General features: G+C 38.7%; 1 protein-coding gene across 5 annotated transcripts in view; it reads left to right on the top strand.

Moving 5' to 3' along the window:
• The first annotated feature begins 4,357 nt into the window (after positions 1 to 4,357).
• Positions 4,358 to 22,557, top strand: part of LOC135462747 (WD repeat-containing protein 49-like) — a 103,914-nt gene continuing 85,714 nt past the window's right edge. For 2 of the 5 annotated variants that reach the window (XR_010443488.1, XM_064739983.1), the window contains exons 1-8: positions 4,358 to 4,498; positions 6,317 to 6,394; positions 7,026 to 7,104; positions 14,154 to 14,249; positions 15,187 to 15,341; positions 17,278 to 17,347; positions 20,282 to 20,438; positions 21,893 to 21,980. Coding sequence is in view for 4 of the 5 variants with exons in the window: in XM_064739983.1 (XP_064596053.1) it covers positions 6,342 to 6,394; positions 7,026 to 7,104; positions 14,154 to 14,249; positions 15,187 to 15,341; positions 17,278 to 17,347; positions 20,282 to 20,438; positions 21,893 to 21,980 (698 nt within the window). In the remaining variant the exon portion in view is untranslated. Of the gene's footprint in view, positions 4,499 to 6,316; positions 6,395 to 7,025; positions 7,105 to 7,131; positions 7,155 to 7,441; positions 7,453 to 14,153; positions 14,250 to 15,186; positions 15,342 to 17,277; positions 17,348 to 20,281; positions 20,439 to 21,892; positions 21,981 to 22,557 lie in introns of those variants that run through there. The other 3 variants (XM_064739984.1, XM_064739986.1, XM_064739985.1) reach the window with 3 other exon arrangements.

Below are 22,557 nucleotides of genomic sequence, written 5' to 3'. Positions count from 1 at the left end.
CAGAAGCCTCCTCCCTTAAGAGGCATGGCCAGTACCTTGGAGAACACGTTGTGCCATTCTGAACTTAACACTAGGAAGGAAGCCACAAACTTCATGGGCTTATCACATGATGATCTCCAGGGTATTGGAAGACAGGCTGTGGGCTGGAGCAGGTGGGAGACACACCCAGAATCCTTTTACATGTCAAGGATTATAGGACAGGCTCATGGAGCAAATCCTTTTGACAAAAAGATGGAGATACAAGCAATGCTCTCAGGTTGGGATAGGATTGAAGAGGCAGACAATAAGTCTCTCACTCCATCACTCAGTCAGGTCTGTCCGGTGTTTCCACAAGATTATAGAGCATCAGCCGAGAAGTCATCGTCGCCAGAGCCTCTTAGGAACGCGACACCAGCTGGACAGCCCAAACCAGTTCAAATAAAAGCTGACCTTCATCGTCATTTGGATGTGCTTTCATCGTTAGAAGATGGCGGCTACCGACCAAGTTTCCACCCAGTTAAATACGATAAGAAGTCTGCAGTATGCCTAGGTGAATCTTCATACCCACTTTCTCCGTCGAAGTCCCAAGCCTTACCATCAGCTCAAAGTGAGCAGGTGCCAACAGTTGCAAGTGTAGCAGCAACTCCGGCTGTAATTCCGGCTCAACGTTTGCCCGTAATACCCGCTGTAATTCCAGCTCATGGTGTGGCAGTATCACCTGCTGTAATTCCAGCTCAGCGTGCGTCGGCAGTTCCTGTTTTAATTTCAGATAAACGTGCGTCGGAAGTTCCGGCTCAAAATATGGCTTCAATTCCAGCTATAATTCCAGCTCAAAGTATGCCAACAACTCCGGCTGTAATTCCGCCTCAAATTGTGAGCGTACCCACAGCCCCAACGGACAACAGTCTCCAACATCCAACAAGTAAGAGGATGACACATAGACAGAGTAGAGACACTGGGAACACATCACAGCCTGTGGAAAGAGTGGGGAACACAGGCACACAGCCCAGAACAAACGCGTGTAAGAGAGAACGAAGAGAACTACAACATCTCAACCACCAAGGGAAGCGTAAAGCTCGTGGTTCCATGGCAACCCGTGTGTTAACCAGAGAGGGTAAGTTTCTTAAGAGAACGCTTACGTAGTATCGTCTTGGTCCATGTTTTCCATGACACAAAAAAGAACCATATCTGTTTAATTTTGTTATAAATTCAATATAAGGGCAAAGTTAAACCGTACGCGCTTTATGGTTGATAAATAAGCTGAGTTACTGAACATGCATTGTGTTTGTACCTACATGTGTATCTTTATGTGTGTGTATTCAGAATGGAGTGGTCCAAGATCAACACAGGACAGATTCCGACGGATGGAGAGAGGCCGGGCATGTCTGAAGCCAACGTTGGCTGCTAACTTCACCAGTCGACGACCACAATCCGATGTTTCGTTGGACCAGGCGCCACCGCTGAACGGTTTTATCGTTCGTAGTGAATGTCACGTGATCGAGCGCAGAAGAAATGGGGCGCAAAAAGAGCAGACGACAGGTCTTCAGTCACGTGTCCTGGTGACTGATATTAACAAGGAGGCTAGCCCTGTCCCGGTGACACCGCGAGTTTTGTCTGATGGAGTGAGATCACCCAACGACGGATTAGACCGGCCACACAGAAGAAACATCCGAGAGAGACTCACTGCTTTTGTCAGACGGCACTGGGGTCAATTCAAGCGAAAGGTCAATGTCTTAAATTGTGCAGCAAATCCTCAAACTTAATGGTAGTTCTGATGCTATAATTATCTGATAGCTATCTGTATGATTTCTTTTTTTTTGTATTTTCGTTTATTTTTCGATATATGTTTTGTTTAAATAAATTTCTTGAAAACCTATATAGATAACTTGTTGATTTTTAGAGGCATTAAGCCATAGGAAAAAAAGAAGTATATCTGTGTTTTTAACTTTTGTAACTTTTGTAACGCACTAATTATAAAGTATATAAAATGATTTGAAACCATCTTAAAGACATCTCGTTATGGAGATATACTTCGTCATAGAGGTACCATAACACAGCACCTATGGGTTGAAAGACACATTCGTATCCAAGCCATCAACCAACGGTTTTTTAAGCCCACGTGAGAAAATAAAAATAAAATATCACACACACAAACTTTTCAAATGGCAGCCAGAATCAACTGTTCCACATGAAATAGCAAAAAGAAGATCACGTTTTGACTTTTGACTATGTCAGAGGGACATGAACACTTACGTTCACCAACACCAGTGAGGAATTACAGTTTCTGTACGTGTCAGACTGTCATGAAGTAAGTGAGTGAGTGCTTGGGGTTTAACGTTGTACTTAACAATTTTTGAGTCATACTTACTTACCTCATGACATCAATCCTGGCTCAAGTGACACGTAAGACCTTAAACGCGGAAGTTGTTACTTGGCGTTCAGCATGAACGGGATAGTGCAACAACTGGCTGACCCGTATTAGTATAATGGCTCGGGTGGCGCGGATTACTTGCCTTCGGTAAGGTGTCTCAGTGAAGCAGCACTAGATAAAAGAGCTGTGGAAATCCTTTCTGCAAGAAAGAGGTACATTACATGAACTCTAAGGATTCCTTCGTCGTCCTATGACTGAAAAATTGTTAAGCACGATATTAAACCTTAAGCACTTACTTCTTAAGAGCAGGGCGTATGTTGTCTGATCAACCCCGCTATGAAAAGCCGAGAGCTCACATCGACAGATTTATTCTTTTCCCATTACATTTCCCCCAACCAGTAAAATGCTCTTTGAACCCAAGTTATATCAATGACGTCACATACATACTTTTTGCATGAAATATTTCATTTCAAGGTCCATTCGGAAATGCAGAAGTAAAGCAGTATTCGTGTATCAAATAGCTATAGATATGACATAACTTATTTCAAGATGTATGTAAATACATATTATGAAACACAGTTGGTAGAGCGTCCTCTTCGGGAGCGGTAGATCCAGGATCAATCCTTGATCGAGTCACACCTAAGACTTTAAAAGAGGAAGTTGTAACTTCTTCGCTTGGCGTTCAGCATGAAGGAGATAGTGCAACGACTGGTTGACCCGTATCAGTATAATGGCTCGGGCGGGGCGGCTTACTTGCCTTCAGTAAGTCGTCTCAGTGAAGTATCACTAGATAAAAGAGCGGTGGAAAGGAGGCACGTTACACGTACATGCACCTTAAGGATTCCTTCGTTGTCATATGACTGAAAAATTGTTGAGTACGACGTTAAACCCCAAGCACTCACTCACTCACTCACTCACATATGATGAAAACGGCCATCATGACCATTACATAATGCAGCATTTCAACGCATTTGACTCGGTTTTACTGTTCAGGTACAGTGTTTAATGGCCTTATACTTTACGGTAGTGTTTGTTTGTCTTTGAATTCAAAGGAGTCACCTATACCCTTTGTGAAAACTTTAGTGTTGGTGGTTGACAGTTCTTATAATGAATATTTATTAAAATCCAAAATTTATCACCAAATGACAGCAATGACAAGGCAATTAAGACTCATTTTTATAACAGGTATGACAATAACGTGACACTTTACTTACATGAGCTAATTTACCTTATCTAAACCTAAATAATTATAGTTATAAATGATAGAACCATACTGCTTTGGACACCTGACCAAATTGCATCAAGCCATGTAAAAAGGTCACAGATTTTACATTTCATGAAAAGTACCAAAGGAATATTCGGCTAACTGTTCATATTATACACTGTTTAGGTAAAAAAAGGTGAATTGTCAAATTTGCTTTACGTCATAAACAATACAAACCAGCTTTTTTGACAGGGCCTTAATTTTTTATTGACTGAAAATGTGAGATATATTGCATTTCTCTTACTGTTCGTATTTTACGCAAAATTGAAAATGATGATTTTTCACTTTCTCAGAATATGCGATGAAGCTGGGATATAGTATATACCGGTATAGTATATGTATACTTAGCTCTGAGATGGGTTGATCATGTTCCGAGCTTATAGCTTCTACATTCACCACGTTATTTCTGAGAGCTAAGATGGAAAGAACGACACAGATGTACATGTAGGAAAATATAGGTGTACTATATCCCAGACTTCGTATTGGAGAGAGTAAACAGAGTGAACAATCTGTACCTCTCAGATGAGATATAACGTACGACTTCGTCATTTATTTCCTTCCCTTCACCATTGAGAACCTCGCTGTTTTGAGGTAGTTTCAGGCAAGTGAACACAGCACGTGGACATGTTGACGTTGTCACGGATGGATGGATTGAAGGTGACCTGGAGGAAAAACTAACAGCCAATCAAATTCCGGGGCACTTGCTTGGCAACTCGTAGCTTCAAAATGGCTGCGGGAAGGACTTGTTTGTTGATGTCTATCGAGGGCATGTAATAACTCTTAATTTTCGTAATATATTTTGTTGCCCGAGAAAGGTTGTCTTCCGAAAGACGAACAGGGGTTCATCTTCTATCTTCATGGTGGTTTAGTTTCGTTTGGACGTGGTAAGTGATGCGTGATCGTATGTTGTCAGTCGGACAAGGTACCCTACAACAACAACAACGTTTATGTTCTTTATCGACTAAAAATCGATTTTGTACCCTGGGGACTTGCGTGTTGCTGTACTGTTTGTTAACAGAGTGGAATCGTAGCTATTTATCAGCCTTCATTTATTGCCGTTAACACGCAAGCCACAAACGTGGTACTGAGTGTAACGCGAGTGGAAAAGCACAAGGCAGGGTTTGGAAAGTACATGCATGTAGTTCAATGAAATTAGACGTTGATTAAGCATTTTCTGATTATAACCAGTCTCAACGTTTACTCATTGAGGTAAAAAAATTCCGCAAATCACTTTGTGGGTCTTTAAATTGAAGAGAAATGGATTCTGTTGAACACATTTACACATTTAAATCCATTTTGGAAGAGTTACATTCAGAAAATCAAAATCAGGTGTTGAATTTTCTCTCTTCAAAATGACTTTGTGCACTCACAATGCATTGGGTGCATCCAGAATCTGGATTTAAACTGAGGTCACTGACAGAAAAGATGAATAATGAAACAGCTCTGTAATTCTTGACTGAAACATTTGGAGTTTACTTTTCTTGCTTGACTGACTGGGCAAATTGTTCCTTCTGTTCTGCCTGTGTGATGACTGATGAAACCATTGCTAAACATGTCACTTACATGTAAGACTGACTGCATGGTCCTGACTTGTTTGGTCAATTTCTATATCTGTTAACATGTGAATGTCAGATTTTAGTACACCTGACTTCCCATGAACCGACTAGACTGACTTGACTGCTAGTGTGAAGCAGGACCTCGAGCCGTTGTTATGTCAAAAGTGGATTGTAACACAGTGTCCATAATGTTACAAACTGTCAGTTTCTATTGTAATGTCTTTTTGTGACGTCATCGTGATGAGCTGGGAAAGGAAAATTGGACGTCAACAAAATGACATCAAGGTCCTGCTGAAGGGAATTTGACAAGTCCCTATTGTTGAAAATAGACCTCAATATTTAATTCATTGAACTAGAAAGGATGATGTAATTTTTCAGCTGAAGAGCCTTCATAAAGTTTTAAAGACTAGGTTTCACTTACGTGAGAGAATCTCCTTTTCACACTGAACATCTGAGAAGTGGGCCATGGATCAACAAAAGTGTCAACATAGTTTTTACAACTCTCAACCTGTGAAATCCAGTTGGTTAGACTCCTAGATTACAAACTTGAATGGAAATACCTGCATGTAAAATAAAATAAAATGAAAAATAAAGGAAAAATAACAAAAACGTAGAAAGCAAAGCAGCAAAAACAGATTTAGGCTGAAATAAATAAAATCTTTTAACAAACTTGGCCAAAGCGTAATTCTTTAAGATTCACCACACTTGGCTACTTGATTTTCACTTTGAGGTTTATTTCATTTTTCTGATTGGGCTTAACCAAAGTAGTTCAAGTGCATGTACTCTTCGCTGAACAGTGTCTTACTAACCAACCGCCAGTGGGCTTAGCTTGTTATCCGTAGAATGCCTTGCCAATGAAGATGTTAAGATCAGATTAAGGTTTTACTCAAAGATATACAGAAATATTGGTCTAAACGAGTCAACCAGGCATTAATGGAGATTGATAAACTAAGTGTTCATGTGTTGAATTAAAGCACATATCTGACTTTCAAAAGTTCTGAAAATGTGACCAACCCATTTCCAAGTGCAAGGCATTCACTAGAGCTGCTCAGGCCTCCATGTGGTATGTTTGTATGACATTTCTAGGCAGAAACTGAGTCAATGATGTCTGATGTGATGTTATGAATGTGTGTTTTTGTACATAAGAGAGGACCCCAAAAAAACTACCAGGATGTCGACCATTACAAGCTCCAGTCGTTCCGAGATGGCAAAGATGTCAGAGAGGTTGGTTGATAAATTTCAGGCGCAAGCTTGTACTGCAATGTCATTTCATTTGTACAAACACTATAGGTTTCATGTGTACATCTGCAAACTTTGGCAAGCTTTATGCAGCAGTGAGACTCACTGCATTTCTGCTAATTCAAAGAACAGTCAGAAAAACGAGAAAATCTTATTTGCTTAAATTTTGGCTGTGGTCAAGTTTGTCAAACTGAAGTTACTGGCCATTCACTTTGCCAAGAGTTTTGGGTCGAATTCTGGGCTTGGCTAGGGATTTTCTAGATTCTTGAGCTCTTACATTTTCCAGCGCCTTGTTGATAATAACTGATCGATCACACACAGGAGTCAGTTTGCACAGGCTAATGTTCATTTGATACCACTTACTGCAATTGTCTGTACGTTACATGTGGCAAAGTATGTCAGCAACTATGAAATGAACAAAGAAATAAGCAAAAAAATCATGATGACAATGTAAATACAGTATAGGTTAGCATTGAAGATCAGCCTGCTTTCAAGGAGACACCTTCAGGAATGGATCTACATGTACATATGAAAAATAAATGTGTATTAATGTTATGAGCCTCAATAAACAAACAAACAGAGGGCATGAATACTTATTTGAGTTTTAATGTTTCAGAAAAATGGTGACAATGGATGTAAAGCTGGAAAACAGACTGAACATCAAAGATCTGGAGGCCTTACAAGAAGCTTTCATGGTAAGATTTGTTTGTGGTAAGATCTGGAGGCCTTACAAGAAGCTTTCATGGTAAGATCTGTTTGTGGTAAGATCTGAGGGATTTACAAGAAGCTTTCATGATAAGATTTGTTTGTGGTAAGATCTGGGGGATTTACAAGAAACTTTCATGGTAAGGTTTGTTTGTGGTAAGATCTGGGGGATTTACAAGAAACTTTCATGGTAAGATTTGTTTGTGGTAAGATCTGGGGGATTTACAAGAAGCTTTAATGGTAAGATTTGTCTGTGGTAAGATCTGGGGACCCCACAAGAAGCTTGTTGTAAGATCTGGTAGTGGTAAGATCTGAGGGCTTTACAAGAAGCTTTCATGGTAAGATTGTCGCTTTTGTGTGATAAGATCTGGAGGCCTTACAAAAGTCATTCATTGCAAAATTTGTTAGTGTTAAGATATAAAGGCCTTTCAGAAGCCACTGATGGTAAGACTTGTCTGTGCTAAGATCTTGAGGCCTTACAGGAGGCATTTGTGGTAAGATCTATTTCTCGTAAGATCAGGAGGCCTTACAAGAGGCAGTAATGGTAAAATTTGTTTGTGATAAGATCTGAAGGCCTTGCAGGAGTAAGGGTAGTATTTAAGGAAAAATCGTATATGGAACGATAAAGACTAACAGCTTTTTTTGAATAATAAGTCTTCCGATAATATGATAAGATAATTATTATTATTATAAAATAATAAGTGTATGGAAATACATGTACCTGCTGTATTCTATTGGTTTACCATAAATAGAAGAATGTTGTCCTCCATTATAGTATGATCTACTTCTGGTTATAATCTCAAGCTAATACAGTATTTCATGCAATGATCAGCTCCAAATTCTGTGTTGGATTTTGTTCTGACAAGATTTTAAAAAGTTAATCAGTCAAGAACACTTCTATCAAAAAGCTGTTGTTCAGAAGCAGATAATGGTTTCATTTTGGATTCTCGCCTAGTACTCTGTTTCTTTTAATTTATGGGACACCTGGTCTGCTCATTTTAGCCAGTATATGTGTAATTGTAGCAGGAATATTATAGTTCCTTGTTTCTCACATGATTAAACCATGTAATGAACAATATACTCATATCTGTACTATTCCAAAAAACTTGTAAAGAAATGTAATATTTTACTTTCAACATTACTAATAGCTGTCCCCCAAAAATTGAAGAATCAGGGTACGTACAGACATGGGAATGTGGAGACAAATCACAAGTCCACATTTTTACCCTAATTCCTCAACCTCTTCGCATCTGAAAGAGCAACTTTCAGAGCAATATATGCATATCTTTTATTTGATTTTGGAGACAAAACTACATTGGTTGGATTGGGCAGTTCACAAAGTGTATGATTTTATCAGTCAGCACAGAATAATACCTTTGGAATATGCTTGAATAAACACCTTGCAGTCATGCGAACAGGTTGAAGAATTACGGTGAAGATATGAAGTTCTTTCAGCTGTATGGAAGTTCTTCCAGCTGTATGGAAGTTCTTCCAGCTGTATGGAAGTTCTTTCTGCTGTATGGATGTTCTTCCAGCTGTATGGAAGTTCTTCCAGCTATATGGAAGTTCTTTCTGTTGTATGGATGTTCTTCCAGCTGTATGGAAGTTCTTCCAGCTGTATTGATGTTGCTCTTGCTGTATTAAAATGTCTGTCACACAATCAGTATGGATATTAAACATCTATCTTCTGCTGTACACTGATTTACAGGGGAAAAAATGCCCTGATTGTATTGGAAAGGTATGATATATAAACATAGGGTGCTTGTACAGTTATTCATATATACGGTATACATATATGTTTTTATTCTGCGCGCATCAAAGTTAAAATTTATCGGTTTTGTATAGTCACTAATGTTAGAAAACATGTTAGACTAACAGAATATTTAATTTGACTTCTGTAATACTCCGTATATAAATGTAGCTGAAGTAGAACGCATCCTCGAAAAATTGCTTTTTTTTCTTTTTTTTTTTGATTATAATCAGCTAATTTATTTCACTAATGTTTTTGGTAAAATATATGTGATTAAGGGAGGATGTTATCTGTATGAAGTCTGTCTATTCAGGTAACACAGGTAATTCATAGTTACAGGTATTTGCTCAGTTCTAATTCCTGGGTAGCAGTGTTTTGCTTTTTATTACATGCTTATGTAGATGTCATGGAGATTTTATACTTCACTGTGCCAGGGAAATGATACTATGAAGTCTGATAATTTAATTTCACACCTTTAAATCATATTGGATGACCTCAGTTTTCTTTTGTTTTTTCTTTGTTTTTTTTTTTTTTGTTGAGGTCATCAGTTTGAGGGCCTTGAAATATCAAACATTTTGACCTCTGACATCAGTGATGTTGAATTTCTCTGGAGCTGACATGGTAGAAATGAAGCTGTTTAAACAGTTATAAGTTGCATGTATGGAACTGAAGGACAAGATAAAACTTACAGCAGTTACAGCTATGTCTGTACAAAAATTTTGCATGTATTCATAGTGATTGAAAATGTTCAAATGTGTCGCTGACAATCATGGGGATTTCTGCAAGAGTAAGCCGAGACCTCTATTTTCCATACAAATACCCATAAAAAATAATGCTGCTCTGAGAAGGCTAGTGGACATTTGGTCAGGCCAGCAGTCCACAACTGATTGGCTGGTGATTTACCTATGTACAGTTCAGTTACTAGTGACCATTATCTAATATCTATATTTATGCGTACAAGCAAATAATGTTCTAAACACATCACTCTTCAAGATGCTTTACATATAGATGAAAATAAATCATAGAAAAGTACAATCATATTGTCTGTTATTTAACTAAAGCACCAACTAGTATCAAGGAAGCCAGTGGATCTCAAACGGGCCTCTGTGGCCTAGTAGTTAGTGGACCAGGGCAGTACAGTGACCCAGGAACCTGCCACTAATGCGGCTGCTGCGAGTTCAAGTCCAGCTCGTGTTGGCATACTCTCCGGCCAGTGTGTGGGAAGATTTCCCTGCAGCCTGCGGATGGTCTTGGGTTTCCCCGTTTCTTCCCACCGTAAGGCTGTCTGCCATTGTAAAAGTGTTTAACAGTGACAAATACTGATGAAATAATAAGTAAATAGATCTCAGAGTAGATGGGGTTCTATCAGCCCCATGGCTTCCTTCTCAACCGTGCAGTGATGTCAGAAAATCCTGGCATCAGACAGTAGTTGCTGAGTCTATCAATTCAAAGCATGCAACCTAAACTAACACTATGAAAGCATTTTGTCCAAAGACCACGTGTTTGATCCACGTTTTGTGTACATTTTTAAAACTGCTTGAAGTTGATGTAGTGCTTGAAAATACCTTAGTATAAAGTTATTTAACTTGCTTCACCATAGTAACATGAGTTTATGCAGAAATTGTATTAAGTACATTTAGAAATCAATTTTTTTTAAACCTTCACAGAAACTGTGATAACATTGATTTTGCTAAAACTACATGTAATTGGATAATCACTTTCTTTGCGATTTTGGAAAAAAAAGGAATTCTATTGTTATTTAAATTACACCTGTGTTAACTTCTAATGAAAGCCCATGGATTATGAATTTATTTAAAAAGTCATGGAAGAAAATTAATTTTTGTGTTTTACTCTTCAGAAACATAATGCGATTTTTGCTGCACAAAAGGTAAAAACCTGTAGATTTTGTTTGAGAAGAGAAGGACATGTAACTGTTTGTGATTTTACATTTGATCCTCCTTTTTCTAGTAGACGCACAAAAACCGGACAGAGATTTATTGAATTTATTTTTGTGATTTGTGTATTTTGATACGATTTTACTGCTAGGGTTATGGGTGGAGTGGTATTACTGTGGCAGGTCTTATCACCTCACCAGACACATGAAGTGAAAACAAATGAAGAGTGAACGAGTGCTTGGGGTTAAATATCGTACTTTAGAATTTTTCAGTCATATGAAAATGCACCTTGGAGTGCGTGTAATGTGCCTCCTGGTTGCAGGACGGATTTCCACCACTCTTTTATATAGTCCTGCTTCACTGAGATGCTTTACCGTTAGCAGCCCCGCCCGAGCCATTATACTGATACGGGTCAACCAGTCGTTGCATTATCCCCTTCATGCTGAGCGCCAAGCAAGGAAGTTACAACTTCCTCTTTTAAAGTCTTAGGTGTGACTCAACCAAGAATTGACCCTGAATCTACCGCTCCCAAAGCGGACGCTCTACCAACTGTGCTATTTGGGCAGATCAAACAAATGACGAACGCAGATAAGTCTTGAGCCCTGACATGCCTGTCAGGTGCTCGGCCACAGCATCTGAACATTTGATCATTTCCAGGGGATGAGGGCCATCTGAATGTTTACATGTATACCTGACACAGTATACAGTATTTATTCTGAGTAAAAATGAAATGATATTGATAAAACAACTTCCTCAACTTTTTGAATGTGAAAGAGTAACTTTCAATGTGCTTTATGCACTGGCTTGATTTTAATGTGATAACAAAGTATGTTGTTGTTTTTTTCGCCATTTCAGGGCCTCACAAAGTATAATTTCATCATATATGCCCTTGGAATTCCCTTGAATAAATGTCCAGCAAACACTGATTGAAGAATTACAATATACGTGAAGGTTGTTGGGTCGTTACAACTTCCTACCATATCTACAATAGTTTTAATTTATTAGATGATCAGAACAAATATGTAATCAGTTACAGGTAATTTTTTTGGTTAAATGTTTTAAAAGATTGCATGACATGTGGTGATAGTCACTGTAATTACATGAATGTGCAACAGGCTGCTGTCATGTGGAAAAAATGTACCCATATAAAGATAAAGAAGGTAAGATGTAGACTAAAAGAACAGAATGCTATGGTGAAAACTTGTAGACTGCAGGCTGAGGTGTAGACAGGAGGCTATGCTGTAGAATGAATGCTATGGTGTAGACTGGAGGCTAAGTGTAGACAGGAGGCTATGGTGTAGACTGGAGGCTATGGTGAGACTGAGGCTAAAGTGTAGACAGGAGGCTATGGTGTAGAATGAATGCTATGGTGTAGACTGAAAGCTATAGTGTAGACAGGAGGCTATGGTGTAGACTGGAGGCTAAAGTGTAGACAGGAGGCTATGGTGTAGAATGAATGCTATGGTTTAGACTGAATGCTATGGTGTAGACTGAAAGCTATAGTGTAGACTAAAAGAACAGAATGCTGTGGTGCAGTCAGTGTGTAGACAGGAAGCCATGGTGTAGAATGAAAGCTATGGTGTAGACAGGAGGCTATGGTGTAGACAGGAAGCTATGGTGTAGACAGGAAGCCATGGTGTAGACAGGAAGCCATGGTGTAGACGGGACGCCATGGTGTAGACAGGAAGCCAAGGTGTAGACGGGAAGCCAAGGTGTAGACAGGAAGCCATGATGTAGACAGGAGACCAAAGTGTAGACAGGAAGCCATAGTACAGACAGGAAGTTATGGTGTAAAATGAAAGCTATGGTGTAGACAGGAGACCAAAGTGTAGACAGGAGGCTAAAGTGTAGACAGGAAGCTATTGTGTAGACAGGAGGATAAAGTGTAGACAGGAAGCTATGGTGTAAATTGAAACTATGATGTAGACTGAAAGCTTGGTGTAGATTGATAGCTGAGGTGTAAATATTTAGGTGAATAGCTGCTTCATGAGGGTCAAAAAAGTTTTCAGTAAGTATGGGTAGTGAAAAACGCTTCTTGCTTATTTAGATGTACAAATAAACAAACATTGCTTAATGCTTATTTTTAAGGCAGTAATTATACAATAAAATGTGCTATATAGTGCATTTGTTAGTGGATTGGAAATAGATACAAGATAAAAGAGAAATCACAGGTATACTGTTGTAAGAAATTGAATGATTGTACGTATTTCCTTTTTGGGAATGAATTGCTTGAGCGGTAGTAATTAGCGAGCCTTAGACTCTACCTAGTATATCAAGGGTAAATGACCAAAATATTTGTCCTTGACGAAGTTGCTTATTTTGCAAATGTTTATTACTAATAGATGATTTGGTTCATGCTCAGATAAAAACATTTCACGAAATAAGTGAAAAAGGTAGAAAAACCAAAAATTGCCTTCTTAAACTGAAACACAAAAGATGAGGCTGCTTATTAACATTGGCTGCTTGAACAGAGATTTAGAAACATTATGTAGTAAATTAATTTGACATGAATGTGTAAATTTAAAGAAAATGTTCTTCATTTGACATTCTGTATGTATAAGTTACTGTACTTATGTTTCCTGATTGGAAGAGTTCTTTTAATCTTCAGAAAAGTGTTTTGGGATTTGTTTGGAAGGTAGGGTGTTATTCTATTGGAAAAATCTAAGATTCTGTACAAAAGTAATTTTTGTGACCTTTATTAGCCTTTACTGATGAGGTCAAAGTCTTGACTTATAATAAGTGTGACATGTATTAATAACATGCTATTTAACAGGTTAAATCAAATCTTTGTTGTTTTTGTCTGTGTCATTCATCTGTTAATCCTCCAGAGTCTGTTTCATGATGTACGGGACACTCTGTACAAGTTTACAAATTTCTTCCCATTTTTATCATATCTGTCCCACGCGTAAAAATGGATTAATACTATGTAAATGTAGTATGACACGTTTCTTAGATAAATGTGCTGACTTTGTTGAGGAGATGCCTTGTACACAATTATTGAGAATGGGGGTGAGCAAGAATGATGGATAGATAAATAAATAGATTGTCTACACACCTCCGTTTCCTTTTGTGATTATGATTGGTTTATTAATTTGTCACATTTGATTGACAGATCGATTTTTTTGTTCATTTTAGTACATCTCTGCCCCAAACCTCTTAAAAACTGAAATCTGTTATTCAGCTTAGAAAATGATGATTGGTCTGAAATAGTGTCCATTACCTTTTGACCGGTTTATTAATTTATTAATTGCTCCTCCCCTGTTTTGTGATTGGTGTGTTAATGTGTCAGTTTGTTACATTGACAAGATGATTGTTTTCAGGAGCATGTGAAAGTGTATGCTCCTCCACTGTTTTGTGATTGGTTTATTAATCTGTCACTCCATTTGATTGACAGGCTGAAGGGGACGGCTATGACAACAAACTTACCTTGACAAAGGATCAGTTTTGTGTTGCACTCTCCAAGATTTTGACAAAGGGAAGTCATGAGGAGGTAAGTCAAGAAAAAACAAGATTATTTTGATTGGAAATTTAAATTCTGTTTTGTCCATAAGAATGTAAAATATTAAAAAGGTACCTCTGTTGAGATGGAAGGTGTAAATTTAGCTTTATTCGTGTGTATTTTACTGTGTTACCTAAAATAACTTTTATCAGAATTTGTGCCAGGGATAAAGGGGTAAAGGCCAGCCACTAATGTTGATTGAAGAAGAAAAAAGAATTTTCAGTCTGTTTCCCCTAAGAGTATATTACCTCAGCCCTCTCTTCCCTCAAAACAGGGGCCTCTGTGGCTCAGTTGGTTAGCACGCTAGCGCAGCGTAATGACCCAGGAGTCTCTCACCAATGCGGTCGCTGTGAGTTCGAGTCGAGCTCAAGCTGGCTTCATCTCCGGCCGTACATGGGAAGGGTTTGCCAGTAACCTGCGGATGGTCGTGGGTTTCCCCCAGGCTCTGCTCAGTTTCCACCCACCATAATGCTGGCCGCCGTTGTATAAGTGAAATATTGTTGAGTACGGCATAAAGCACCAATCAATCAATCAAATAAATCTTCCCTCAACCCAGGCACCCCCATCCCAGCCACAGATAAATGTACAAATTCCCATACTACAGACAAAGGGACAATACTTTGCATTTCTATCCTTTCTGTCAGTAGTGAATTGTTTGAAAATCCCTGAATTTTATAGTGTGTTAGTGCTTGGTTGAAGGCCAAATTTAAGCTGAGCTGTGCACAAAATTTCTCCCGATCTTTTCTCGTAAACTACAGACAGACAAATAAATGCCAGCAAAATCATAACATTTTTGGTGAAGGTGAAAAAAAAAAAAATGCAGTCGCAATTTTGGCAAGAATTACATTATTTAGGCAGACAAAATTAAGCCGAAACATTTTTTGCATTTTCATTATGTTTTGAAAATTTGTCTTTCCATATGTTTCAGTTTGCAGAATTGTTTGACAAGATTGACGTGACAAAGGAGGGTTATGTAGACTGGGATAAGTTTGCGTCTCATATGCTGCTGGAGTTTTACGAGAAAGACGACCGTGTCAAATCCACACAGGTTCCACAGTGGAAAGATCTTAGGACTTTGCCAAGGTTTGATTTACAGGCGTTCGTCTTTGTTTTCGAACAGGTGTGTGATTATCACACCCTTTTGGATTAGACCAGAAAACACTTTCACAAAGCTTCCGTAAGTCATATTTCATAAAAGCCAGGTTATTGTGCCACAGGGTGAGGTTATTTGCAAGAATAACTGGGAAAAATTGATTTATGAAGTTTTGTGGAAGTGAGCCCTGGGACCGAATTCTCAAATGGGTTGTAATGTTACGCCGACCTAATCACCATGACGTCGCATACAATGGCATGCGCCGCCCAGTACTTGTGATCGATGTAACGTTACGACCGCTTTCAGAGACAGGAGTGTAAATAGTACACATAAATTCAGTCTCCTCAGACTTCTGATGTTGTCTCAGAACTGTGTTAGCCGTGAGACTGTGATAGCACACCTCAAATTCAAAGCCCCGGACTAAAAAAGCTACTGCATTGTCAAGACTGGTACATCTGAAAAATAGGGTTAAATAATAAGCATGAAAATAGTCTGAATGGCTGAAAAATAATGGCGTTGTATGAAAATGTTTGCCTTGTGTGAAGTCATGCAAGAACACATGGAGTCACCCATCCCTGATGTATAGCCACAAATGGAGGCATAGTGTTTTAATCCCATCAGGTGATGCTAGTGTAAATCAAAACCTAGAAGCCATTGTCATGTCAAAAATGGATTGTTATGCCACATTTACCCTGGTGGCCATTTTCAAACGCACGTGCGACGTTATTCTAGCATAACTGCCTTATTCAATGCCAAAACTGCCTGGATCATCGTCACATAAGGAATATTGAAAATGCTGGATATTTTGTTTTTTGAGGACTCTTCACTTGAAGAGTTAAACACTATTATTCAAGATAAAACCTTTTAAACCATGGTGTTAGCTTTCTCTTGGAACTGAAGTAGCACTTTAGTTTAACCTGAAAACTAGCCTGAAGTGTATTTTATTTTACAAGATACACGTAATAAAGGTCATGAAATTTCACGTAAGTGTACATTTCACTTATGTTTACCCAGTAGGATGTAGATGTGGGAAAGTTGTGGGTTTCCTGTATAAATAAATCTTTCCTCCCACCATAATGCTGGCCGCCGCCGTATAAGTGAAATATTCTTGAGTGCGGCTTAAAACACCAATCAAATAAATAAATAAATAAATCTTCCTCTAAAATAAAATTCTAAGAGCATTGAGAACTTCCAGGATCTGGCAACTTGAGTGACATTGTCATGGACAAGTTGACGTAGTCTGAAAAAACTGTCAAAAACATTTCATGCACCCAAAGAACATAGCAAAGTCTTTTCAACACTTTGCTAATTAATTTAACCTTGATAATTTGTGATGATTCAGAAAGTAAATGTGTCATGTAACTATTAATAAAGTGTTGTCTCATAACTTGCAGTGAAGAGAAAATTCTGAGAATTTTACCTTAGCGTTGTATAAATATAAGCATTAAAATTACATTAGCCAGCTGTGCTTACATTTAGTGAAAATTTTACCTTAGCCTCTTGTAAATATATATAAGCTTTAAAATTACATCAGCCAGCTGCGCTTACATTTAGTGAAAATTTTACCTTTAAACATCCTTATACAAGTATAAGCTTTAAAATTACATTAGCCAGCCGTGCTTACATTTCTTGATATTTTTACCTTTAAAAAGCCTTATATAAATATAAGCTTTAAAATTACATCAGCCAGCTGCGCTTACATTTAGTGAAAATTTTACCTTTAAACATCCTTATACAAGTATAAGCTTTAAAATTACATTAGCCAGCTGTGCTTACATATTTTGTGAAAATTTTACCTTAGCCTCACATAAATATAAGTACTATAATCGTATTAGCCAGCTGTGCTTACATTCTGTGAAAGTGGTATTTTACTTTTTGCTTGTTTTTTGTTGATATATCTTCGGATACTTTTTGATGTCTTTTCAGCCCTCACAAAGAAATCATCCAGAGTGTGTCATACTTGAAGAACACATCACGTTATATTGCAATCAGCAAGGTAACTCCCATGTGTTCATTTTTACATCTTCATGTATTTGTAAATTTTGTTTTCCCCCCTTTTTTCCTCCTTTTTAGTACGTCTCTGGACATAAGTATGTAGTAAAATGTATCAGTATGGTGTTTTGTAGACACTTTCTCATCGATGAGAACCAAGCGTAGATTTTGGCGCATTCTAAAATTGGGTGTTTTTTTTTCATATAAATTCTCTTTTTTGGTTATTTAAATTCAATTTTTCACTCAAATCTAATATATGCACTAACATGTCAAGAATGTCTGAGAAGCATTTTAACTCAGAAGTTTCACATCATGCTCGCTCAGCATCTTAAACTGGAAGGGGCTGTTCGTTGGCATGCCAGTGCAGCAAAATGACCAAGGATCCTTTCATCAATGCGGTGGGGGCCTCCGTGGCTCTGTTGGTTAGTGCGCCAGTGCAGCGTAATGACCCAGGAGTCTCTCACCAATTCGGTCGCTGTGAGTTCAAGTCCAGCTCATGCTGGCTTCCTCTCCGGCAGTATGTGGGAAGGTCTGCCAGCATCCTGTGGATGGTCGTGGGTTTCCCCCGGGCTCTGCACCGTTTCCTCCCACCATAATGCTGGCCGCCGTTGTATAAGCGAAATAAACACCAATTAAATAAATAAATAAATAAATTCATCAATGCGGTGGCTGTGAGTTCAAGCCCAGCTCATGTTTGCTTTCTCTGCGGTCGTACATGGGAAGGTCTGCTAGCAACCTGCAGTTGGATGTGGGTCTCTTGCAGGCTGTCCTTGGTTTCCTCCCACTATCATACTCAACCCTGATTTCACTCAGCATGACATTTTGATATCTTGCCTTGTTTTTTGCTGATGTAAGAAGGATTGTCCATGTGAGGCAACAGCCTAAATCTGTTAATCAGGTCAATGTTTTTGCTCGTGTAGGAAGGCGGATTGTCCATGTGAGGTAACAACCTTTACATGTATCTGTTAATCAGGTCATTGTTTTTGCTCGTGTAGGAAGGCAGATTTGTCCATGTGAGGTAACAACCTATATCTGTTAATCAGGTCATTGTTTTTGCTCGTGTAGGAAGGCTGATTTGTCCATGTGAGGTAACAACCTATATCTGTTAATCAGGTCATTGTTTTTGCTCGTGTAGGAAGGCGGATTTGTCCATGTGAGGTAACAACCTATATCTGTTAATCAGGTCATTGTTTTTGCTCGTGTAGGAAGGCAGATTTGTCCATGTGAGGCAACAACCTATATCTATTAATCAGGTCATTGTTTTTGCTCGTGTAGGAAGGCGAATTTGTCCATGTGAGGCAACAACCTATATTTAGTAATCAGGTCATTGTTTTTGCTCGTGTAGGAAGGCAGATTTGTCCATGTGAGGTAACAACCTATATCTATTAATCAGGTCATTGTTTTTGCTTGTGTAGGAAGGCGGATTGTCCATGTGAGGCAACAACCTAAATCTGTTAATCAGGTCATTGTTTTTGCTCATGTAGGAAGGCGGATTTGTCCATATGAGGCAACAACCTATATCTATTAATCAGGTCATTGTTTTTGCTCGTTTAGGAAGGCAGATTTGTCCATGTGAGGCAACAACCTATATCTAGTAATCAGGTCATTGTTTTTGCTCGTGTAGGAAGGCGGATTTGTCCATGTGAGGCAACAACCTATATCTGTTAATCAGGTCATTGTTTTTGCTCGTGTAGGAAGGCTGATTTGTCCATGTGAGGTAACAACCTATATCTGTTAATCAGGTCATTGTTTTTGCTCGTGTAGGAAGGCAGATTTGTCCATGTGAGATAACAACCTATATCTGTTAATCAGGTCATTGTTTTTGCTCGTGTAGGAAGGCAGATTTGTCCATGTGAGGTAACAACCTATATCTGGTAATCAGGTCATTGTTTTTGCTCGTGTAGGAAGGCGGATTGTCCATGTGAGGTAACAACCTAAATCTGTTAATCAGGTCATTGTTTTTGCTCATGTAGGAAGGCAGATTTGTCCATGTGAGGCAACAACCTATATCTATTAATCAGGTCATTGTTTTTGCTCATGTAGGAAGGCGGATTTGTCCATGTGAGGCAACAACCTATATCTATTAATCAGGTCATTGTTTTTGCTCGTGTAGGAAGGCGGATTTGTCCATGTGAGGCAACAACCTATATCTGTTAATCAGGTCATTGTTTTTGCTCGTGTAGGAAGGCGGATTTGTCCATGTGAGGCAACAACCTATATCTGTTAATCAGGTCATTGTTTTTGCTCGTGTAGGAAGGCGGATTTGTCCATGTGAGGTAACAACCTATATCTGTTAATCAGGTCATTGTTTTTGCTCGTGTAGGAAGGCAGATTTGTCCATGTGAGGTAACAACCTATATCTATTAATCAGGTCATTGTTTTTACTTGTGTAGGAAGGCGGATTGTCCATGTGAGGCAACAACCTATATCTGTTAATCAGGTCATTGTTTTTGCTCATGTAGGAAGGCGGATTTGTCCATGTGAGGCAACAACCTATATCTATTAATCAGGTCATTGTTTTTGCTCATGTAGGAAGGCGGATTTGTCCATGTGAGGCAACAACCTATATCTGTTAATCAGGTCATTGTTTTTGCTCGTGTAGGAAGGCAGATTTGTCCATGTGAGGTAACAACCTATATCTGTTAATCAGGTCATTGTTTTTGCTCGTGTAGGAGGGCGGATTTGTCCATGTGAGGTAACAACCTATATCTAGTAATCAGGTCATTGTTTTTGCTCGTGTAGGAAGGCAGATTTTTCCATGTGAGGCAACAACCTATATCTAGTAACCAGGTCATTGTTTTTGCTCGTGTAGGAAGGCAGATTTGTCCATGTGAGGTAACAACCTGTATCTAGTAATCAGGTCATTGTTTTTGCCCAAAGGGAAGCTGTGTGTTCAGGTGCATGTGTTTGTCAGCTAGGTCATTGTTTCTTCTCACAGGAAGGCTGTGTGTCCATGTGGGGTAACAACATGAGAATCCAGAGGGTGCTGAAAACTGGGACGGACTCTTGTAAAGCCAGAGACTTGTGGGTCACTCATTTTGTCCCCCTGCAGAACATCAACAAGATAGCACTGTCCTTCACCAGCAAGGAGATAGGTATGTTTGCAATTATTTGTGTGATGTACAATGTAACTGTTCGTCAGTGGATGACTCGACGGGGAGCTACTCAGAAGGTCCGAATGTCAGCAGAAGGCATTGTTTTTGTCTGTGACGTTGCAGTGCATGTATACTTGGTATATGTTTATGAGCACAGCTGCACCGATAACTCTGATGTAATAAAGGAAAGAACAAATGAGTTCACAGCTTTTGGCCGTCTTGATACGTCTTGAAAGGAGTTTTGCAAGTTCTTCATCAAGTTGCTGTTATTCGTCAACTTTTCTTGCATCTTTGCAAGATGTTTATTCATATCCATCCGTATTCTGAGGGTATTATGTTGTATTTCTGATGAGATGACCTTGACCTGTTGGGTTTGAAACCATGACCTTTGGGTTTGGAGTCAGATTTTTACACCTAGACTAAAGGGAAATTCCTCAAGCCTGGAGAAGGGCCTCGAGATGTGTAGGACATAGCTAGCATGATTTTTTCTTAGCTCAGCATTACATGTTCGTGAGTCTGGCTTCTATTTGATAAATATCATAGGGACAGAATCGTTATCTGGGTGTTGAGAAGGGTATGTTTCTCAGGATTAAAATTTCACACTTGGAATTTCAATTCCATGTACCCTTCTCAACACGCGGACAACTTATAATACCCTGGGCTGGAATAAACTTGGCTAAAGTTTGGCTGGCGTCATTTTTTCTCTTTGTGACAAAGCATTCCATGGAGCATCCAAGGTGTACATCACAACAATGTGAATGGTGTACAGGCTTGCAGGATTTTTCATAGCTGCCATTTATACATGCTGTAATTGTTTCCTATTTGAAAAATTTTTATCGGCATGTGAAAAAGGGGTATTTGGAGATATGCCCTTCTTAACAACTAGATTAAAGTCCCCACTGAGAATGATCTGAAAGTTGTGTTAAATGCCAGTACTGGTCGGTCACAGTCCGAAAATAAGGGAAACCCACCAGTGTCTTAATTGGTCAGTGTTTTCCTCTTGATATACTGATGTATCATCTAACTACATGTAGCTTCACCGTTGTCTTTTTGTGTTATTACCATTTACTCCTGATGAAACATGGCCTGTCAAAATCTGAACACGCTGAGTTGAGAAGCAGGCATGTCTATAATTTAGATGTGATTATATGTAATTCACTTCAACAAAACACATAAACATGGGTCGTTATGAATGGACCCAACACATGCGATGTCCCACCACCTCTACACTTCTCGTGACGACGTTGCTTTTTATTCCATTCCCATTGAAAGCAGTTGTGATGTCATGACGTCACAGAAAGATTGAACATTTGTAACCAGTTCGTGGGAAATCCAGTTGACCTATTTTCAGTAATACTGCTTGTGATTGGTCAGTTTGCGTGTTCTGGATTGACAGTGCGGGAATGTCTATTGAAACTGTACAAGCATGTACATTTACCTCATTTATTTTTCAGCCTTTTACGACCTGAGCACAAAACTGGAGTTCAATTGTCAGTACAAAGTACAAGGCTTGGAATACACTCCTCTCTGTCTGGATTACTGGTAGGTTTGAGAATCATAGAAATTTCATTAGCCTAGAAAATATGGGTTTTTAGAATTTTATGTGAATAGACTAGAATACATGCCTCTCTGTCTGGATTACTGGTAGGTTAGAGAATCATAGAAATTTCAATGGCCTAGAAAGTATGGGTTTTTAGAATTTTATGTGAAAAGACTAGATTACAAGCCTCTCTGTCTGGATTACTGGTAGGTTTGAGAATCATAGAAATTTCAGTGGCCTAGAAAGTATGGGTTTTTAGAATTTTATGTGAAAAGACTAGATTACAAGCCTCTCTGTCTGGATTACTGGTAGGTTTGAGAATCATAGAAATTTCAATGGCCTAGAAAGTATGGGTTTGTAGAATTTTATGTGAAAAGACTAGATTACAAGCCTCTCTGTCTGGATTACTGGTAGGTTTGAGAATCATAGAAATTTCAGTGGCCTAGAAAGTATGGGTTTTTAGAATTTTATGTGAAAAGACTAGATTACAAGCCTCTCTGTCTGGATTGCTGGTAGGTTTGAGAATCATAGAAATTTCAATGGTCTAGAAAGTATGGGTTTGTAGAATTTTATGTGAAA

This window comes from Liolophura sinensis, chromosome 2, assembly GCF_032854445.1.
Source record: "Liolophura sinensis isolate JHLJ2023 chromosome 2, CUHK_Ljap_v2, whole genome shotgun sequence".
NCBI classification, from domain to species: Eukaryota; Metazoa; Mollusca; class Polyplacophora; order Chitonida; family Chitonidae; genus Liolophura; species Liolophura sinensis.
The sequence above is the reverse complement of the archived record's forward strand: the minus strand, read 5'-3'. Positions and strand labels throughout refer to the sequence as shown.